This window comes from Elgaria multicarinata, chromosome 1, assembly GCF_023053635.1.
Source record: "Elgaria multicarinata webbii isolate HBS135686 ecotype San Diego chromosome 1, rElgMul1.1.pri, whole genome shotgun sequence".
Taxonomy (NCBI): Eukaryota; Metazoa; Chordata; class Lepidosauria; order Squamata; family Anguidae; genus Elgaria; species Elgaria multicarinata.
The window spans coordinates 130,757,121-130,777,467 of NC_086171.1; the positions used below are offsets into that span (position 1 = coordinate 130,757,121).

At 38.7% G+C, this 20,347-nt stretch overlaps 1 protein-coding gene across 6 annotated transcripts in view; it reads right to left on the reverse strand.

Moving 5' to 3' along the window:
• Nucleotides 1–20,347, reverse strand: part of PRKACB (protein kinase cAMP-activated catalytic subunit beta) — a 71,249-nt gene that overhangs the window by 35,311 nt on the left and 15,591 nt on the right. Inside the window, exon 2 of one of the 6 annotated variants that reach the window (XM_063136902.1) lies at nucleotides 9,428–9,519. The exons of 2 other annotated variants lie outside the window; for them this stretch is intronic. In XM_063136902.1, coding sequence (XP_062992972.1) covers nucleotide 9,428 — 1 coding nt within the window. In that variant the 5' untranslated portion in view covers nucleotides 9,429–9,519. Of the gene's footprint in view, nucleotides 1–322; nucleotides 454–1,851; nucleotides 1,879–9,427; nucleotides 9,615–20,347 lie in introns of those variants that run through there. 3 more of the 6 variants (XM_063136874.1, XM_063136895.1, XM_063136888.1) reach the window with 3 other exon arrangements.

The following is a 20,347-nucleotide window of genomic DNA, read 5'->3' on the forward strand; positions in this document are numbered from 1 at the left end:
ACTTAAAATGACTGAACTCTAATTATACATACCAAAATAGATAAACTTGCAAAGAAACCATTAGCTATATTATAATTTACATTCTATTTAAAGCTGCCATGATAGGAAACACTGCACCCTGATCCTTTTTAGAACATTAAATAATTTAGTTCTGAACAACTTAAAAAGCATCTCTATAATATCTACGTTATGAAATGGGGGGAAAACTCATGAGAAATTTATGATAGCACAGGGGACATGTTTGTTGAATTATTTTTATAAAAGCAGATAAATTAATGATTGAAAGAAAACAAAAACATTAGCAGCAATGGAAATGACTTACCATTCATATTGAAAGACTGGTTTTTGGAAACATATTGCTAGTAATATTTGTCCATTAAATTAGTTATTTTGTCTCTAGTGTAGAAGCATTAGCACCCTCATACACAGCTACTAGTACTGGAAGACAAATAAATCCAGAGAGCTTGCCTTCATCCAGGCAGTTTTCAGATATGAAAGCTATCCAATAAAAATGCCAGCAGTGAATAGTAGATCAATATTCAAATAGTGATGCTCATTAAAGATTGTTCTTCAGCAGCATTACCTATACCATAGACAGCATCGCAAAATGGCAGAGAGAGAAAAGAAAACGCCAGGATGTTTTAAGATGTTCTCAATTATATCAAGCACTGCTTGTTTCCATAGCAACCTTAGAGGAGAATTATCGGTCTGCTTGTAACCAACCAGTACTCCCCCCCCTTAAAGCTTTAATCTATTCACATGGAAAATATCTCTATACATTTTATGCATATGATTCTTTAAAACTAGATTTTTCCAGAGGCACATAACTCAGAATTTTCTTTTGGAAGCTCCACAGTATCCTATCAAATGCTCAGAAAACACAACTTTTCCCCATTATAAAATCTATTGCCGTACTATATAGTATAAGCTCAACCAACAAAGATAATTGGTATCATTCACTGTACACACAAGGACTCACTACAGCTGTACCACAGTCCATTTTTGGAGTTTCGGGAAGGTAACTCCAACATAAGAACATAATTTAACATACAGCATGATTTATACCGCATGATTTATAATTTCATGCCGTTTTCTTGAATAACCTTGTGAAATATGGTCCTAGTCCCATTTTACAGTTAAAGAACTGAGACAGAACGATTTCTCCGAAGTCACCCACAGGGCAACCAGTTGAGCCAGAGCCTGAACCTAAACTTTTTTCAATGTTAAATAAAATCCCAACCTGGTGCAGACATAATATTAAACTACTTATTTTTTTTAGCCTTAATTCTGGTTATTTTCTCAAACATAAAACCATGGTATAACCTTACTAAAAGTACAGGTAGACACCTGAAAACCTACTTCAATCACATTGCAGCCATGGTATTCAGTAATACTTAATCATGTTTAAGGGAAACAAACCATGATTAAATCTGCTACCCATAATAGGGCCACCACATATTAGAACATAGTGCCTCTATGATAATGAGGACCACAAATTGAATATCAATCTAACAAGTATTTTATTAGGGTTTTGTTAACTGAAGAAAGTCATGTGAAGAACCTAGATCTCAAAAACTGGGGAACATAAGTAACAATCTCTTCAATCATTATAGCATTAAAAAGCCAAGAAAAACAGAGATATGCTTTTAAACTAGAAACTGCAGACCAGAGTCCATGCAAGGCTTAAAAATCCTTCCTAGTACATGTGTCACACATTAAAAACAAAACTAATAGAGGCAATACCACTTCCCAAGAGTTGAATGCTAGGCCTGTCACAGAATAAGTAAAATGCAGTATGAGTAAGTCAACTCAGGGCAGAGAGAAAGAATGCTCTCCAGCCCTTGTACTCACATTACTAAACCACAAGAAACTAACAACCCACAGATATACAGCTTCCTCTTTAAAACACTATAGCAACAGAACACATTTCACAAAGTGCATATGTCAAAGCAACAGACAAATAAGACTTCACAATATAAGTTTTAGTACCACTTGAGCTTAAAATAAATCTTAGTACCATATGAGCTTAAAATATTAACTTCTTTCCAAAATGTTACCGTTTCAATAGTTTATATGAGATTTGACTTTTTTGGGGGGCACTTTAACATCTAAGGGCATTTAAAAGCTTTTAAACTATTTTAAACAGCTCTGTTACTGTTAATGTACTTAGATTTTAAATTATCCACAAGGTGAAACCTAAGCAAATTTTCCAGGAAGAGTCTCATTACTCAGTGAGAAGCTTCCAAGTAACAATGTACAGCATTTCAGTTAGCAAACTAATTCATTAAAATACATAAAATAAAAATACAAAAATGCCAATTATAAACAACAACAAAAGTGGCCTCATTGATGGTTCTTGCATCGATTACATGGACCTGAAAGCAATTTTTAGAGATTTGCCTTCAATTTACTTACATGATCCCTGTTAAACCATTACATTATGGTTAAGACAATTATTCTGAAACGGGACATACAAAACCATCCACATAGGACTGCTATTTGCATATAAAATGTGATTCAATGATATTATATTATAATGTAACAAATTATGGGCAGTATCCAACACTGCCACTCTGTATACACAATGCGATTCTGCAGGAAACCCATTGCGCCAGCATATGCTACTGGTGTTGTGCTAGAGGTCACTTACTAACATGATGTCAACTGTGTAAGCACAGCAGCAGCAATGGCTACTGTCCTATGCATTTTATCTAGAATTATAAGTTATTTGACCACTTTTGAAACTTAAATTTTATTGACTAGGATCTATGAAAATATGGAACCTCCAAGATTAAAATTGTGACATCTGGAATCAATGGGAACAGAACAGATGCTCTGATACATAACTGTCAGAAGCGTATAAGTTGAAACGATTTTGTTCCCAATTGTTTAAGCATAATGGTATGAACAATTCTAGTTCCGCCTCCACCCTGCCTTTGAAAAACAAATTATTATTATATGTAACTTCGAAGACAAGTATATACCACATCAGTAACAATTAGGAGTTTTATCTATGTTAGACACCTCAATTGCAAATTTTAAACCTTAAAGTCTTATAGAGTCCTAGAATATAATAAAACTATCCTTATGAAATATATTTCGCAGACCTCTTCACTGCCCTCTGTTTACACTTGATCAGAACTAAACCTATCGATTATACTCTTTGCTTATCATGATCACAAAAATGCTGCATACTATCAATGTGCATGATTATTACCTAATAATGCACTTCAAAATAACATATTTACTATTTATCATTAGACATTTCCTTGTCAAACAAATCAGGCAAGTATACATGGCCTAAAACAGAAGAGGTTTGTGCATAAACTGGGCAGAGTTTAAAAATATCAATAACTAATTTCTCAATTTTAATATACAAACTTATTTACAACATGCTCAAAAGTCATTGTCTTGATCACATTCTTAATCCTTGAAAGGTAAGAAAAAACAAGAACCCTCTGCTGCCTCTCTCACTGCATTCCTGCATGTTTGCACTCCTATTATGAACCAGCAAAGGCAGTGATCCTGAATAAACTTAATTACACTGACTGCATTGAAGTCCTAAGCAGCAATAAAAGAGTTGGAAGCACCCAGAGCACTAAAAGCAGAGTACAAATGGAAATCCAGGATTCTTCCTTACAATGTCTGTTGTGGATTCTCAACTTCAATTTTGGAAAAATTAAGATCCATGTGATTTCCAGAAATTTCTTTCTCCTTTGACTGGGTATATTGAAATTGGGCATAGAAAAGCATGGGCAGTCTCTTTCCTACATTACTTTTAACAAAACAAACAGCCCTAACACGTTTATCCTCAGTGTTTGAATGGTTTGGGTGGGGAAGACAGAAAGACATGTGATTTGTTTGTCATTCCAGCAACCAGCCTACCCACAGTCCAATGCGAAAACATTACATAATACTAAATAACAAAAGTAGGTGGAGCTACAATCATTCTTAAGCTCCAACTAGGTTAAAATGACACTGTCATGCTGGTTGTACATATAGGTAATCCTCTCAGAGACCTGATCAAATTAGCCCACTGGTATTTTTGCCACGAGCACAGCAACTGTACCAATGAAGAGGTTAGTTTCTAAAACAAAATGTGTCAGGACTCAAGACTGCCAGAAACTACCGCTTCGGAGCTAGCAGCCTGGCATTCAAATCCAAGATATTTATGGCTTTCCTTTGACTGCCTAGTGATTGGGAAGAGGGATTTTTCACACGCAACTATTAGTATTTTGGGTATGCCACAACTTAACTCTGGGATTTAAAAATAGGCTGTACTTATATGGAGGTCAACAAATTGGACAGTATTTCATACTTGGCAAGTTTAACTTTCTTCAGTATCTGGAAGAGAATGAGGGCCAGTTCAACACCCATCTTTTCTGAACTACATCCTTCAACTATAAAGAGGAAAACAAATATGCAGGTTCAGCAGGAGGGCCATTTTGACTTTTCAATAGGTTGCTTCCAGCAAGAAATATTTCCTTAAAAATTTATTCATATAATAGGAAGTTTGCTCATTTATCAAAATAGTCAATAATGCCTCATGCTTAAGAATGACTTCTTGCAGAGCTTTGCATTTATGGCTGAATTTATTCATAAAGATGATTTCAGTAAACCAAGTCCAAATGAACTAATATTGTCCTTAATGCACTAAAGAATGAGTTTGTAAGGCTAAGACCAAAGACTGCAAAGTCTTTCTTTGCAGCATTGTTATTATTTCTTTGCAGTCATTTACATTCTGCAGTTTTTTCCTATAGTTTTATTTTTCATTTGGCTATAAAATGCCAACATTTTAAAAAATAAGTAAGAGTGGTATATAAATATTTTAACAACCACATAGTAGAAAGATGGTGACATGTTCTGCCATCAGTTTGCTGTATGGTCACTGTTCTAAAGGTCTATGTAGGAGTAGATCACAACAGTAATGCATTTTATATGTAGAAGGTTTACGGCACAGCTAATTAACTTAAGATCAACATGGTACAACAAAATATTCCTCCTAGAAAAAGTTACTACTTTGCATCAAGCTAGATGCCCTAAAGAAATGTAGTTATAGACGGTGAGTAGATTCTGCATTCTGCCATTATAAAGCAGTAATTGAGGGGTGGGGTGGGTCATTCTAATGTTCATGAAATGGAAAACGTTTCACCAATCTTGCTGAAATTTACATCACAATAACTTATATCAGCATTGGCTCTATAAACAATATGGGAAGAACAAAATGCAAAAGTGACATTTAAGGAATTAATTGCTGCTCGCCAGACAATCACACAGCAGTGGTGGGAAAACGATAATTTGAATTTATCTGCATGGTATTGAAATATATGGTTTGTGGCAATATCAGAAAAAATAAGTCATGATTTGCTTTTGATCCAAGGAAAGACAAAATGTTAGTGTTTTATGCCATATGGTAGAGATTCATTCAACATAAATCACAACCAGATTTACAACAATATATGCCTGCTTCTGCTCTGAGCATCTGGACATTATAACAACTAAATGAATATTATACAGCACACTTATTAATTTATTTACTTTTTTTCTTTTAAATTGTATTAACCAAGTCTTCTGTAATAGCCTATTAAACCTCGGGGCTGCTCTATTTTCTCTTAAATATAAAATAAACTTAAAAGAAATAAAATAAAAATCTAACGAATGTAATCGTGTTCTTACCAATGGCAGCCTCATAGGATAATAGCTAATAGCTAAAAGTTGGAAAACTATAGACTGTCTAATCTGAAGTCTTGGTACATGGAGCTGTGGCAAACAGCCATGGCAGAACATCCGACTTACCAACTGAAATTAGCTAAAAGCAAAGTCAAAATGGCTGGTTTTTATAAAATATGGCATAATATTATTTTTGTAGATTCAAGTTAAGGACATATGCAGCAAATTGTTAATTCTTCCCCAGTGCTATTTTTGTTTATTGTTGTTGTTTGCTACTACAAAGAGTCTCGTGTGGCACAGAGTGGTAAGCGGCAGTTACTGCAGCCGAAACTCTCCCCACAGCCTGAGTTTGATCCCAGGGGAAGCTGGTTCTCAGGCAGCCGGCTCAGGTCGACTCAGCCTTCCATCCTTCCGAGGTCGGTAAAATGAGTACCCAGCTAGCTGGGGGAAAGGTAACTGCGACTGGGGAAGGCAATGGCAAACCACCCCGCTACAAAGTCTGCCAAGAAAACGTCAGCAAAAGCAGGCATCCCTCTAGGAGTCAGCAATGACTCAAGTGCTTACACGAGAGGTTCCTTTCCTTTTTTCCTTGCGAGTACAATCATCCTGAACTATTTTTCCACCATGCAAGAAAAGTAATACAATACATATTACAATGCACATCATAGACACCCATCAATAAGGCATCCCTTCTCTTGGATAAGCTTGGATAAGCTATGCACATTTTCACACTCATTTATATATACATAGAAAAACGGAAAAAGAAAAGGCCCCTGCTGGTGCCTGCCTTGGGAGAAGGCGACAGTGTGACACCCAGGATAGATTGGTGAAGGTTGTGGGTAGGTCTCTGTGCAGGACAGCCCAGGATGGACAGGAGAGGGTTGCAGGGTGATTGGGAGATGGCAGGGTAGGTGGGAAAATGCATGTATGTCCTTGTGGGATGGGTAAATGTGGTGTATGGCTGTGTCTCTGAGGCGATGGGTGTGGGGGATGCACGTGTCTATGAATGGATGGATGTGTGCCAGGTGCATGTGGGTAAGAGAGAGATAGTGAGTTTAGAGGTAATCCAGAGAGGAAGTATGTGTGTATGTGGATGGTTTTTTTTGGGGGGGGGGGTGATCCTGAAAGAAAGCATGAAAGGGTGAGTGTGTGTAGATCTTGCAGTGTAGGTTGAGAGGATCTTAGGTGTGTGTGTGTGTGTGTGTGACACAGAGAGCGAGAGAGCATTGTGGGTTCAAAGGGTTTGGTGTTTTGGGGTATAGACCCCAACTCCACCTTGTACTCAATTCTTGGGCAAATTACTTGTCTTTTAGCCTCACTGGTTTGCCCTTCTATGAAATGAGTGTTTTGTGCCTAGCTTTTTATTTATTTTAAGGGCAGTGATGTGCATTAAAATGAAATGTTAATGCTTTTACTGCACATCACTGCCCTTAAAATAAATATGAATAGCACTTTGAACAGCAGATTGGATGGTCTGTGATCCCAGAGCCAAACAACCATAAATAAAATATCCTGAATCTTCTTTATAAAATGTTCTCCATAAAAGCAGTAGCCCTCTCAATTATAGTACACAAAATTAACTTTTATCAATATATTTATTTATTTTAAAAGTGCATAAAACACCTTCATTCACTACAGATCCCAGAGCAGTGCACACAACATTTAAAAAACAAATTCAACATAAAAACTATACAACTACAAAATTAAACTCCCCTGCAAATACACCAACAAGGATATTTGTGAAAGTACCAGGGACCAAAGGATATGATGTATCCCCCTCCTGAGGCCATGGACACTACAAGTTCAGGAAGAAGAATCTGAAGTTGGATCATTCCTATACCATTTCCAGGCTGCCGTTGAAAGCACTGCAGCAGCTTTCTACTGTGAGAACATAACAAGTGCCATTATGGATCAGACCGAGGGTCCATCTAGTCCAGCACTCTGTTCACACAGTGGTCAATTAGCCATTGACCAGGGACCAACAAGGCAGGACATGGTGCAACAGCACCCTCGTACCCATGTTCCCCAGCAACTGGTGCACACAGGCTTACTGCCTCGAACACTGGAGATAGCACACAACCATCAGAGCTAGTAGCCATTGATAGCCTTCGCCTCCAGGAATTTATCCAACCCCCCTTTTGAAGCCATCCACATTGGCAGCCATCACTACATCTTGTGGTAGTGAGTTCCATAATTTAGGGTGACCATATGAAAAGGAGGACAGGGCTCCTGTATATTTAACAGTTGCATAGAAAAGGGAATTACAGCTGGTGTCATTTGTATATAAGGAGAACCTGGTGAAATTCCCTCTTCATCACAATAGTTGAAGCTGCAGGAGCTATACTAGAGTGACCAGATTTAAAAGAGGGCAGGGCATCTACAGCTTTAACTGTTGTGATGAAGAGGGAATTTCACCAGGTTCTTCATATATACAAATGACACCTGCTGAAATTTCCTTTTCAATACAACTGTTAAAGGTACAGGAGCCCTGTCCTCCTTTTCATATGGTCACCCTACATAATTTAACTATGTGCTGTGTGAAGAAGTACTTCCTTTAATTTGTCCTGAATCTCCCACCAATCAGCTTCATGGGTTCTAGTATTTTGAGAAAGGGAGAAAAGTATCTCCCTATCCACATTCTCCACACCATGCATAATTTTGTACACCTCTGTCATGTCTCCCCTTAGCCTTCTTTTTTCCAAGCTAAACAATTCAAGCTTCCCTCATAGGAGAGATGCTCCAGCCCCTTAATCATTTTAGTTGCTCTTTTCTGCACTTTCCCCAGCAATATAGTATCCCTTTTTAGGTGTGGTGACCAGTGTGGTCATACCATAGATTTGTATAAAAGCAGTATGATACCGGCAGTTTTATTCTCAATTCCGTTATAATGCCTAACATGGAGTTTGCCTTCTTTACAGTGGCTGCACACTGGGTGGACATTTTCATTGACCTGTCCACATCTTGAGATAAGGAAAAGGGGGGCAGGGTAGGGAGGGAGGACAGACCAGTCTCCACACTGCCAGTTCCATCCACAACAAGATAGGTCAGCTAGAGGCTCAACTAGCTCAAAATGAAAAGAAAAGGTTGGGTAGGAGTTATTTTCACCTCTGTCTTCCGCCTGCCCTGGCTGGCAGAGCATGAGTTAGACCGAGAGCTCCAATCTCTTATGAATGTACTCTTAGGTTCAAATCTTTTCAGCAGATATTAAAAATGCCGTCATATAAAGTTAGTGACTTCATGGGCTCAGTCAATCCACTGATTTTAAATGTGTGACACCAGCCTATTCACCTAAGGTCTTCTAGCACAACAGAAAAGACTATCCATCTCTGATATAACAAGAGGCACATGCACATGCACATTGTGCTGCTCACCCTCTCCTGCGTATCACTCATGCGTGCATGGGGCCTGCATTGCAACAGACTCCGTATTGCATTACACTCTGCAGTGTTAGGACAGCCAACAATTTAAATCCTGCATTATTATTATTATTATTTAAGAAACCAACTTTAAATAATGAAGGGATAGCCATTAAAATTAAACAGGAAAGTATGCAAGGTAATAAACGGACATAAGGAAGTTCACAGGTAATGTACTCTGTAACCTGTTTGCAAGTGCTTTAAGAAACAGAACTACATACAGACTTGGATCCACCTGCTAATCATTTAATTCACCAGTTCAGCTGTCAACATTTTTCTATATTTAGTATATAACATTCTACAGCTTGCCACTGCAAACCAAGTAACCTCAACACACTTACTTGATCTCTCCCACAGTGCAACAGGTTGAGAGAAGCAAGGAGACTCATTTTCCAGAGCTTCTTTCAGTTCATTTGCAGAACCCTTGGAGTGCCTGTGAAAAAGTCTATTGGCAAATCCTTCTAGTTTCTGCAAAGCATTAGCAGTCCCTGAGTTTGGGCTGCCCTGCAGCTCTTTCTGAGCTGCCATCTATATGCATTCAAGGTGTCCGTTAAAAGCCAGAAATGGTTCTTAACTTAAGAACTTAATACAGAAGCCAAGAACTAAACATGTGTCAGACTTCCTGTATGCAGTATGCTAAAACCACAACTGCTTCTTTGCTTCCTGTTAATATAAAACCAAACTTTAAGAGCAATTCTCAGCAAAAGCCTCTTGCTATCAGCTCAGTGTGGTGCCTAGGAAAAAAGCTGCCCTGTTTGCATATTATCTTTTCCTATCTGCCGAAATAAACTATACTGTGATGAGAATAAGCACAAGCCGGTTCAATGCAAAAAAGAGAACTAGAACCAAGATCATGCAAACATACATGCATGCATGCTTGTGTATACTTGTTCTACAATTAAGAGTCAGCAGTTAAGTGTAAATTCTGTATAGTATTTTAGCAACATTAAATTCTATAGCTAGCTCCACTAACGTCAATTTAAAACTATGAGAATAACATTTTGAACCATTTCATGTTAGAAGAATTTGAAGGTAAATGCCTGTGCAATAAACATACCTGTCGTGTTCCCCATAATGTGCACCTTTTCAAAACTGACATTTATATGCTGCAAGACATGTACACAGAGTGAGTGGTCAAGACACAAAAGCCTTGGCAGGAGTTCTTCTCAAATTGTATATAGGTAATGAAATCCCTACTCATACTGCTAAGTTATGGAGGTAACCTAAGGTCAGTTCTCTAACCCATTGGTTACATTCACCATGGGGTTTTGCAATTACTAGCAAATTAAATGGAAACACCCTAGTAAGAAGTACAGAGTGAGTGTGTGTGTGTGTGTGTGTGTGTGTGTGTGTGTGTGTGTGAGTGAGAGAGAGAGAGAGAGAGAGAGAGAGAGAGAGAGAGAGAGAGAGAGAGAGAGAGAGAGAGAGAGAGAGAGAGAGCAGGAACACAAATTACTTCCTAGAAGTTTGGTTACTGTTGCCTCGTCACAAATATCCAAGGATATTTATTTTAATTGATATCAAATATATTTTTTCTAGTCCTCTCACAGCAGTAGAACACTATTTGAAAATGTTGGGATATTGAATATTTTATGAATATTTTATAAACCGCCCAGAGAGCTTCGGCTATTGGGCGGTATAGAAATGCAATAAATAAGTAAAATAAAATAAAAATGAGATATTAACAACAATCCAGAACACAGTTGCAGCCTATACATTTAGCAGGTATTTTCTTTTTTACATGCTATGTTCTATTTATATCTCAATTTAATGCTAGTGTATGAAACAAATTTAGGGAAAGCTCTGCAGCACCACAGTAATACAACTGTACAGGGAAGGGATGTGTTTTTTCATGCCTAATGCAATATTGTAAAGTACTCTCTAATAACGCTGTAGAAGTTCAGAAATCTATGGTCAAATCTTTGTCCTTGTCATAAGATTTTCATTATTAAAGATATCATAGAAATAAACAGAAACATTTTGTAGGTTGTGGTTGCTTTTGCTGTTTGTTAGCCAAATCCCTTTCTTTCATCCTGTTTGTTCTGCAATTTTGGAGACAGGCAGTTGGCATGGATAATGAAGGAACTTAGGCAAGTGACAAACTGGCTCAGTTCACACAACGCTTTTCTCTGCTCAGTGGGAAAGCTCCACTCAACAGTGGAGTTTGTAGGGTGTACTTACCACACAACATGTTCCAACTCCACTGTTGTGTGTGTGTGGCCTCCTGTCGAGTGGAATAAAAGTCAAGGAAGGATGTGATTGACAGTTCCTCTGCCCTCTCTCCTCCCTCGGTCCTCCCAATGGTATTCCATCAGCCATTGCTGCAAAAAAACAACAATCCCAGTGGCTCTCCTAGTGCAGCACTCCCTCCTTTTGCCACTCTTGCCAGACAACTCTATGGCCACTGGGAAACTCAACTCAACAGGAAACTCCATGGAGCCTGTGCAGGAACTCTCCTCTACACAGCATGGAGATTCAGGGTGGAATTCTTTTTTTAAAAAAAATCCACCATGGGGTAGAGTTTTTCCTCCAGACAACACCTTTTTTCAACGGTGGTATAACAACTCCACAGTGGAGTTATTATACCACTGTTGAGAAAAGTGTTGTGTGAACAGAGCCACTGTCCTGGAACAGGATTGTTTTCATTTTGTTCTTGTTCTTTTCTTAGGTAATAAGCAGAAATTGGCATCAATAACATATATAAGCATTTCTTATTGCAGAGGCTACAGTAATACCCATATGACATTTTAGAATGTTTTTTTAATTCATATCTTACATTTCATAAAGAGGAAAGTATTGAGTTAAACAATAAAAAGGAATATCCTAGAAATAACATATACTTTTGTGCTTAGTTTTAAGGTGTATTTGGTATTTCATGTTAGCTGAATAAAAATGTCTTGAGGGTGCAATGCAGGACTTTGAGAATGTTAACGAGTTGACTTCATTGAAATACTGATCGCATCTTAAGTGTGTTTTTAAACTTGCAAGGTATCTTATTTTGCTGCAACAAATTAAACACCTTTTAGCACTGTAGAGTAACAGGTTTATTGTGACATAAGGTTTTGTGGACAAGTGCGAAATTAATTATGAACTTTTGTAATAACAAGCTCCTCCCATTTCCCTTTCTGGCTTACTACCCACAGCTTACACTTCTGACTCATAGACACTATGACATGACTACTATCATTAATCTTGCAGTAGAGATCCATATAGAACTAAGACCTGAGTCCAGGACTATTTTTGTATGTCTTCCCCAATGTTCAGCAAAAGTTCAGGAATGCTGCAACTGAACAGTTGAACATATTAAAGTTATTCCCAAAGGGTTCCATGTGTATATCTTCTGCAAAGCTGCCACGAAAGGGTGCACCCCAATGGGGGAAAAGCAGTCATGTGAATGTAACCTTACTCTTACTCATGGATATCCACAGCATCTTGACGGACTCTTGTTACAAAATAGTGGGTAGAAGTCTGTTACACCTCATGCATTTGCAGTCTCTTCCACTATCCCCATCTCCAAGTGTGTGTTAAAGCATGGGTAAGATTAGTACTTGTTGGAGTTTTAAACTTGGATTTTACTTATTGTTTTTATATGCAACAACAGTGGCATAACTGAGAAAAACAACTACGCTAAAATTTGTGCTGTTGTTTGCCCCTCCCCCCCCAAAAAAAGGAAGAAGGAAAGAGACAAGCTGGGATCCAAAGTAGTGCTCAACTAGTTACATCAGCCCAGGAAGTCCTAGGCGCATGTTTCTCAAACAGCAGCAGCCCCGCCCAATGCCCCAGGAGACTCTTGCCGTGTTCTACGGTATGGGGAGTGGTGTCTGCTGATAAAGGAAGAACTAAGTAAATAATCTCACTAAGTATGTCCAAGCTCCTAGGCGTGCCTAACATCTCTCTTTGGAACCTGGCCTATTAATATAACAAATATAGCAGTGGGACCATAACTATTAATGCATAGCAGTTTAAAAATCAGTCCAGGACTAACTGATATTGTATATCTTGCCAAAAGAGCTTTTTAAAGCAATTTAGAAAAAGTCGCTCTTCAGGAGAGCGATGTAAAGATGAGGCAGCAGCATTTCTATAAATAACAACGCCAAGAGGAAGTTGTTGCTATGGCAGCACCGGCCACATTTCTATTTTAAATTCAGAAGATACCTACTGGCATCTACTGTCCAAAAGTTAGAAATGCAGCCATTGTAATGCCCCAAAACTGTCCAGCAAATGGAGCAAAATACTACTCCAATACAATGTACTAAACACTTGGGCTTGGATCCAAAAAGCATTGCATGAGTGGAAGGCACTTCCCCCAATTTCAATCCCCTAATCCTGCTTGCAGATCCCAGGCCTACATGCTGTTGCATTCCAGAGGAAAAATGGAACCCATCAAAAACAATTTTTTCAGAGAACACAGAGAAGAGAAAGCCCTGTTCTGTGAATGGAGCTCCATTCTGTTCACAGAACAGAAGCTAGGATCCAGGCCTTGGTACTTTCAGGACTGATGACTGGAAGTACAACACGAGTTACAGTGCAATTAATTTTAAAAAAAACTGAAACAAAAAGAGGTCAGGCAGGCACCAACCTTGTATTCCTACTGGTGTCTCCTGAAAACGTTGCTGTTCCAGAAAGTTTTCCCTCAAAGTGACCAGCTGTGGTTTTATTTGCACCTTGTTTCTTAAAAATACGTTTTAACATGTTTTTATTCTTTTATTCTATTGTTCACCACTCCAAAATTCTTGAATGGGGAGCGGTATATAACTATTGTAAATAAAATAAATAAATAAATGTATATAGAAAAGTGCCAATAGAACAAAGAGGGTAAGATTCAATATGTAACTGCTTTCCTGATTCTAATATGCAGTTATAGCAAGTTTTAGTAAATACAGTATCTTCCATCAGTGTGTAGGATCAGCTATACGTGCCATAACAAAGCTTTCAAATAAGAAGTCATAGCCGCTCGGACAGAGTGTTGAATCAGATCCCCTCAACAGAACCTCTTCTGCAAAAGACTCACATTAACCAGTGTTTATATTTATTATTATTATTATTATTATTATTATTATTATTATTATTATTATTATTTATTTATATAGCACCATCAATGTACATGGTGCTGTACAGAGTAAAACAGTAAATCTGAAGTAACCAGATGCATCCAAGCTTCCAGTAGTCTTCACTCAGTGACTATATATTTTGAGTCAAAAAAGCAGCTCTATTATATCCCAGGATATTCTAGGTTCAACACTCTATAACCTCCTATTGATAGAAACATCTCACAATTTTTTTGAGAACAACCTGCCAGCACGTGTTCTCTACTAAAGTTTCACAATTTATCTGCAGTTACAAAACAGATTACATGCTAGTCCTTCCTGAAAGGGTGGCCTTCTAAATAGGCATGACAAGGTCATCATCTCTGACATCACAAATAAGAAGTGAACACAGACCAATGTCATCTGTTCAAACAGATGCCTCCATTCAGTATCCAGAACAGCTCTTGTGGAAAAGATACGTATTTGCTTTTTAGACATTCCTCTTCCAAGGGCTTTTGGGGTGACTTGATTAGCTCCTTCTCCCATTTGTTGTTCTGATCAATGTTAATGCTAGTTAGTATCTATATGATGATTTAATGTGTCTCGTTAACTCCTTTGGAAACTTAGGCCTTAACTAGACTGGGCGAAATCCCAGGGCGAACCCCAGGATCATCCCTGTGTGTCCACATGACGCACAGGGGATCCTGGGATCAGGGAGGGATGATCCCTTCCTTGCCCCGGGGTCTCGACCTCCACTTTGGGCCTGGTGTTTCCGCAGTCCTGGGCAGAGCCTGAGACCGCGGAACATGTAGCCCATTGCCGCAGCTTGACCCAGCTCTGTGCAATTCCTCGCCAGGAGCGCTGCGCCCATCGGGGGTAGGGTGGGGGGAGTGGGGAAATTAAGTTAAAATAAAAAAATCTTACCTTTGCACACGACTGATCATGCGCTCCATCTTCTTTTTTTAAAAAAATGGCGGGCGCGACACCTCTCCTCCTGAGGTCGTCACGCCTTACATGTAAACAGAGGAGGGATCTCGCATCAATCACAACGTGAGATCTTCCCTCCTCTGTCGTGGGATAGAAGTTAGGTCTAGCTAAAGCCTTAGTTGAAAGGCAATTAAGAAAATACTTTAATCAATAAAATACTTCAAAGAATATTGTCTGCAGTTCTCACTCCACAGTAATGTGCCATACATATGAACTAAAATCGACTTAAAATCACCTTTTAAAATGATTATTTCTTCTGCAGCACTTAGGGAATATTTATTGTTACACAGTTACTGGAGAGTAGATAAGCATGCTAAATTCTATTGGACTTGTATACCCCTTCTTTTATTCCCTTTTATAGCAGTAAGGAGATTAAAAAGTTCTGCTTTAAATTTTAAACCAACCAATGGTCCCTATGTGGTCTGAACTTAAGGGACAGTGGTGATTTGTTTAGAACAACAATGGTTAGTGAGAACAGGCCACAGTCAAATCATGGTTTCAGATCCTGGCTTGAAACCACAATCTTTCAAGTTTGGATGTCACACAGGAAATTGCGGTTAGCTGAAAATATAAAGTGGAGACCTTCTATCTCTTCATCATTAGCAGTTCATTTTCATAGCAGGAAACCATGGTTTCCTGTTATGTGATGGACAACCAGCTTTGTTGTTCTTTCCTAAAGTTCTCCCATAGAACAACCAAGTTGGATGACTTAAACACTTGCTACTAACCAACATGACAAATTCAGCCTGGGAGTATTTAATTCTACAGGACAGCCACTACGCAAACATGTCCAAGCTATATTCCTACATAAAACAGTATCTAGAAGGTTGCGACAGTACCTAGGAAGTTCCTTAGCCCTAGCACTTCCCTTTTCATGTGTGCTTCTCATAGTTCAGTATTGTAAATGCAATGGAATAAATCCTTGCTAATACTAAAATGGTTTTCACTGAAACAAGGATACATAGCCAGTTTGAAATCCAGATTAGGCACAAACTCTGGTTAGCAGTAACCATGGTTAACATCAGCATGTGCATAATGCTGAGCCATAGTTAAGAGCAGCAGTGGGAGTGTAGGTAAATTTACATACAAAAGAGGGGTAGGCATCAGGAAGAAGAAGGCACAATCATGCAGTCTGATCTGGCTCTGTTAACCATGGTTAAATTCACAGACGCGATACACCTGCACCAGCCCAAAAGATATTTTTTGCAGTTTTACAGTCAGTGAAGCTAATGCTATCCAGCTACCTCTCTATAACACATAAAACACCAGTCACTACCTTGTGAATGGTTAATGTTTATGGCCACAATCCATGATCAGTACAATTAATCAACTGAAGCTTTGGTCATAAATTAAAATGTGTTTCTGTGGCCACTGACGCTATACTCTCTGCACTTTATTAGATGAAAGAGAAATTTAGAGATAGCTGTTCCTTCCTCTAACTAGCACAATGTTTTCCTTTCTGGATGAAACTACAATAGGTCTTCTTTTAACAATTAGAATCAAAGGAAACTAAAGCCGATAGTGCGTATGTAAAATCAATCTGGATCTTCCACAGGACTGACAGACGTTGACATTGTTTAATTTTTAACCAATTTTGGTCAACTACTAAAATGAGGAATGCACTATATTCTAAAACTCGAGTTATTGAGTTATGTTTGGTTTTTCACATACATAACATGGGGGTAATTCTCTCTTTCAGAAACTTCAGAGGTTTTCTGGCTATGATCTCAGGTCTAAGAGCAGCATTGGAGAAAACTGGTATATCTGCACACTAGAGAGTTATAAGCAGAAACATTATGTTTACTTAGTAGTCACTTCAGATTCTAGTATCAGTTGCTAGTACTCTTCAATTACCAGTATTTTAATGCAACTTTGTTTTTATATTCCTTATATTCAAAGCATAATAAATACAAAAATATTCAGTCAACCTTTAAATGAGTTATGATCTGGGAAAGAAGATGTAGTCAAACAAGAGACATAAGGGAAGTTAATTTTTTTGGAATTGGATCTGTATGTTCTTTAAAAGGGTTGCAAGCATAAAACCTTAACAGCACAATCCTAGCTATGCTTACTCAGAAGTAAACCCTGCCACGACACAGGCTCTGAACAACAGGCCTGGCCGTGGACACTCCCTGCTCAAGCCAAGCACCACCACTTGATACGCCTGAGGCGAGGGACAAACACCACCTTTCTCCAAACTATGTGGAGAAAGGGGTTAAATGGAGAAGAAGGATTTAAATAATAAAATAATGTGCTGTGAATTATATGTGCTGAGGAGAATTATTGTCAGAGTGGGTGTTAAATGAATAAACTTCAGATGATGAATGCCAAACAGACACGTGGGATTTTTGTGGTAGTTAAAACAAAATAATTAAAATTTATTTTAAAAGCTCACAAGCTTTGTTTCAAAATAAAACATTAAAAAAAATCTTTTTGAAACTTCTCATCCAATCCTTTCACCATTCACATGCACACTTTCCTGTCACACACACACATTGACTCTTGAATTTTATTATCAGTACTAGCTGTACTGTAAGCCTATGTGGCAGGGCCTTGCTATTTACTGTTTTACTCTGTACAGCACCATGTGCATTGATGGTGCTATATAAATAAATTATAATAATAATAATACCCTGCCACGCGTTGCTGTGGCTCAGTCTGGTTAAAATGAAAAGAAAAAAAAGACAAAGCGGATGTTTCTAATATGTTTAATTTCACAATGCTTGTGGATATACAATATTTTTAGTTGTTCCATTGTCTGTGTAGATATAGAGATTGTCTGGTTTGCCGACTCTAGAACACGCAACATATAACTGTCCATGTGAGAAGCAATCTGTGTCTAGATCTAAACCACACAATTCTAAAGATTGGCCCTGAGCTTTGTTGATGGTGATTGCAAACGCCAATCGAATTGGGAATTGCAATCTCTTAAATTGAAATGGCATATCTGTTGGAATCATAGGAATGCGAGGAATGAGGACATCTTCACCTTTGAAAGGTCCTGTCAAGATTGATCTCCGACTATAACAATTGCCACTTCGTCTATAGTTGGAGCATTGAATCTTCGCACGTGTTCTCCAGCAGGCGTTTTGTCAGCATGAATAACAATCTTGTGTGTATCAGATGGCATCATGTCAATTGCTGTTTTGAACAAATGTACTAAATTGTTTTTTTCGTGAAGTAGCTGTTGCAGTTTTGAAACGATGGACCTTTTTATGCTGGAATAAATTCTGCAGCGTGCATTCAATTCATCATTGCCATCACCAATGAAATACATTTGTAGGAATTTATGTTGACTATCTTGAAATGGAAGGAAGGAGCCGGCTTTATGATAAATTTGTCCTTTGACTTTGAAAGTTGGCATAAATGAAGCTGTGATGATTTCTGCACTGAACGACGTCATTTGGAAGCATGAGTTGTATTTCCTGATGTTAGATAGGAAATGCTTTGATTCTGCGGTATATCCGGCAAGCAAAGTTTGTAATGGCTCTGGTGGTTCTCCAAGTTGAGGCAGTTTAATTTTTCCAGCAGCGCAACACATTCCTTTTGTTTCTCCATTAAATTTAAGAGCCTTGCAATAAGGACACACTTCAGTCATAGTGCCAATGAGAACATGCCACCTCAAACTATAATCATCAGCTGGGTTGTACCGGAATGCAAGGCGATTGTAATCGTGTGATTGTTTACCACGGAGTCGTGTTTGACGCTGATGTGCTGTTTCTCGTTGACGTCTTTCAGCCACTCTCAGCCTGTCGCGTTCATTCTGTTGAGAACAAAGCAGATCTGAAGCTGTAGAATGCGATTGCTGTGCTCGCAACCGTGCATCCTCAAGTCTAGCTGAACGTTGCTTGGCTGGTTCCTTGGCATGTATTTGAGGCATTCTTTTTCTTTTTTTCTCGTTTGCTGATGCCCGTTCTTCCTCAGTCTGATTTGCAATTTCTCATCGCAGTGCTTCCGCTCTGTGAGTACGACAACCTAAGTGTGATCTTCTGTGAGGCATTATTTGGATGAAGTAAAGCAGATTGTTTGGTTTTTAAAAAAGGATGTTTTTACGGTGAGGAGGTTAGTGGAAACTCCTGGCAGTTACCTTTCTTCAGAACGTGTAACTGTCACAGGTGTGACATCTATATTCACTCAGCCAATTGTGAGAGAATATGCAAATAGGAGAGGAGGCAGAGGCAGTGGATTGGCCTACTGGTTGGCGATATCACAATGACTTATAAGAGCAAATAGGAGAGAACATGCAAATAAGAGAGAAGGCAGAGGCAGTGGATTGGCCTAATGGTTGGCGATGTCACAATGACTTATAAGAGCAAATAGGAGAGAACATGCAAATAGGAGAGAAGGCAGAGGCAGTGGATTGGTCTACTGGTTGGCGATGTCACAATGACCTATAAGAGCAAATAGGAGAGAACATGCAAATAGGAGAGGAGGCAGAGGCAGTGGATTGGCCTACTGGTTGGTGATGTCACAATGATCAGCAGGACTGGTTTTGAGGAGGCCTATTTCTTCGATTTTAAGACAAACCTTTGACCCCATAGAGAACATAGTTACATAACAACGCTCGCGTATTCAAACGCAATGCTGTGTCAAAATTTCAAAGCAATCGGTGAAGAACTTTCGGAGATATAAAAGCATGTTTTTACGGTGAGGAGGTTACTGGAAACTCATGGCAGTTACCTTTCTTCTGGACGTGTAACTGTCACAGGTGTGACATCTATATTCACTCAGCCAATTGCGAGAGTATATGCAAATAGGAGAGGAGGCAGAGGCAGCGGATTGGCCTACTGGTTGGTGATGTCACAATGATCAGCAGGACTGGTTTTGAGGAGGCCTATTTCTTCGATTTTAAGACAAACCTTTGACCCCACAGAGAACATAGTTACATAACAACGCTCGCGTATTCGAACGCAACGCTGTGTCAAAATTTCAAAGCAATCAGTGAAGAACTTTCGGAGATATAACGACAGTAACGAACGGTCTTTTTCATTTTTATTTATATAGATTGTTTATTTTACACAAACTGTCTATCTGCACCCCCACTCAAAAGACACCACTCTCTATACTGAACCTCAAACCCTCCAGAACCCAAGTACTCTACACACAGAGAGCTAAAGCACTAAAGGCTAAAGACTCTCAAGAGTACCTAAAAGTCTCCCTCAATCCCCTCAGTCATTCCCTTATATATCACTCCTCCCCCCTCCTAAGACATTCTAACTCCACCCACTCAGGTCAACATTCTAAGCA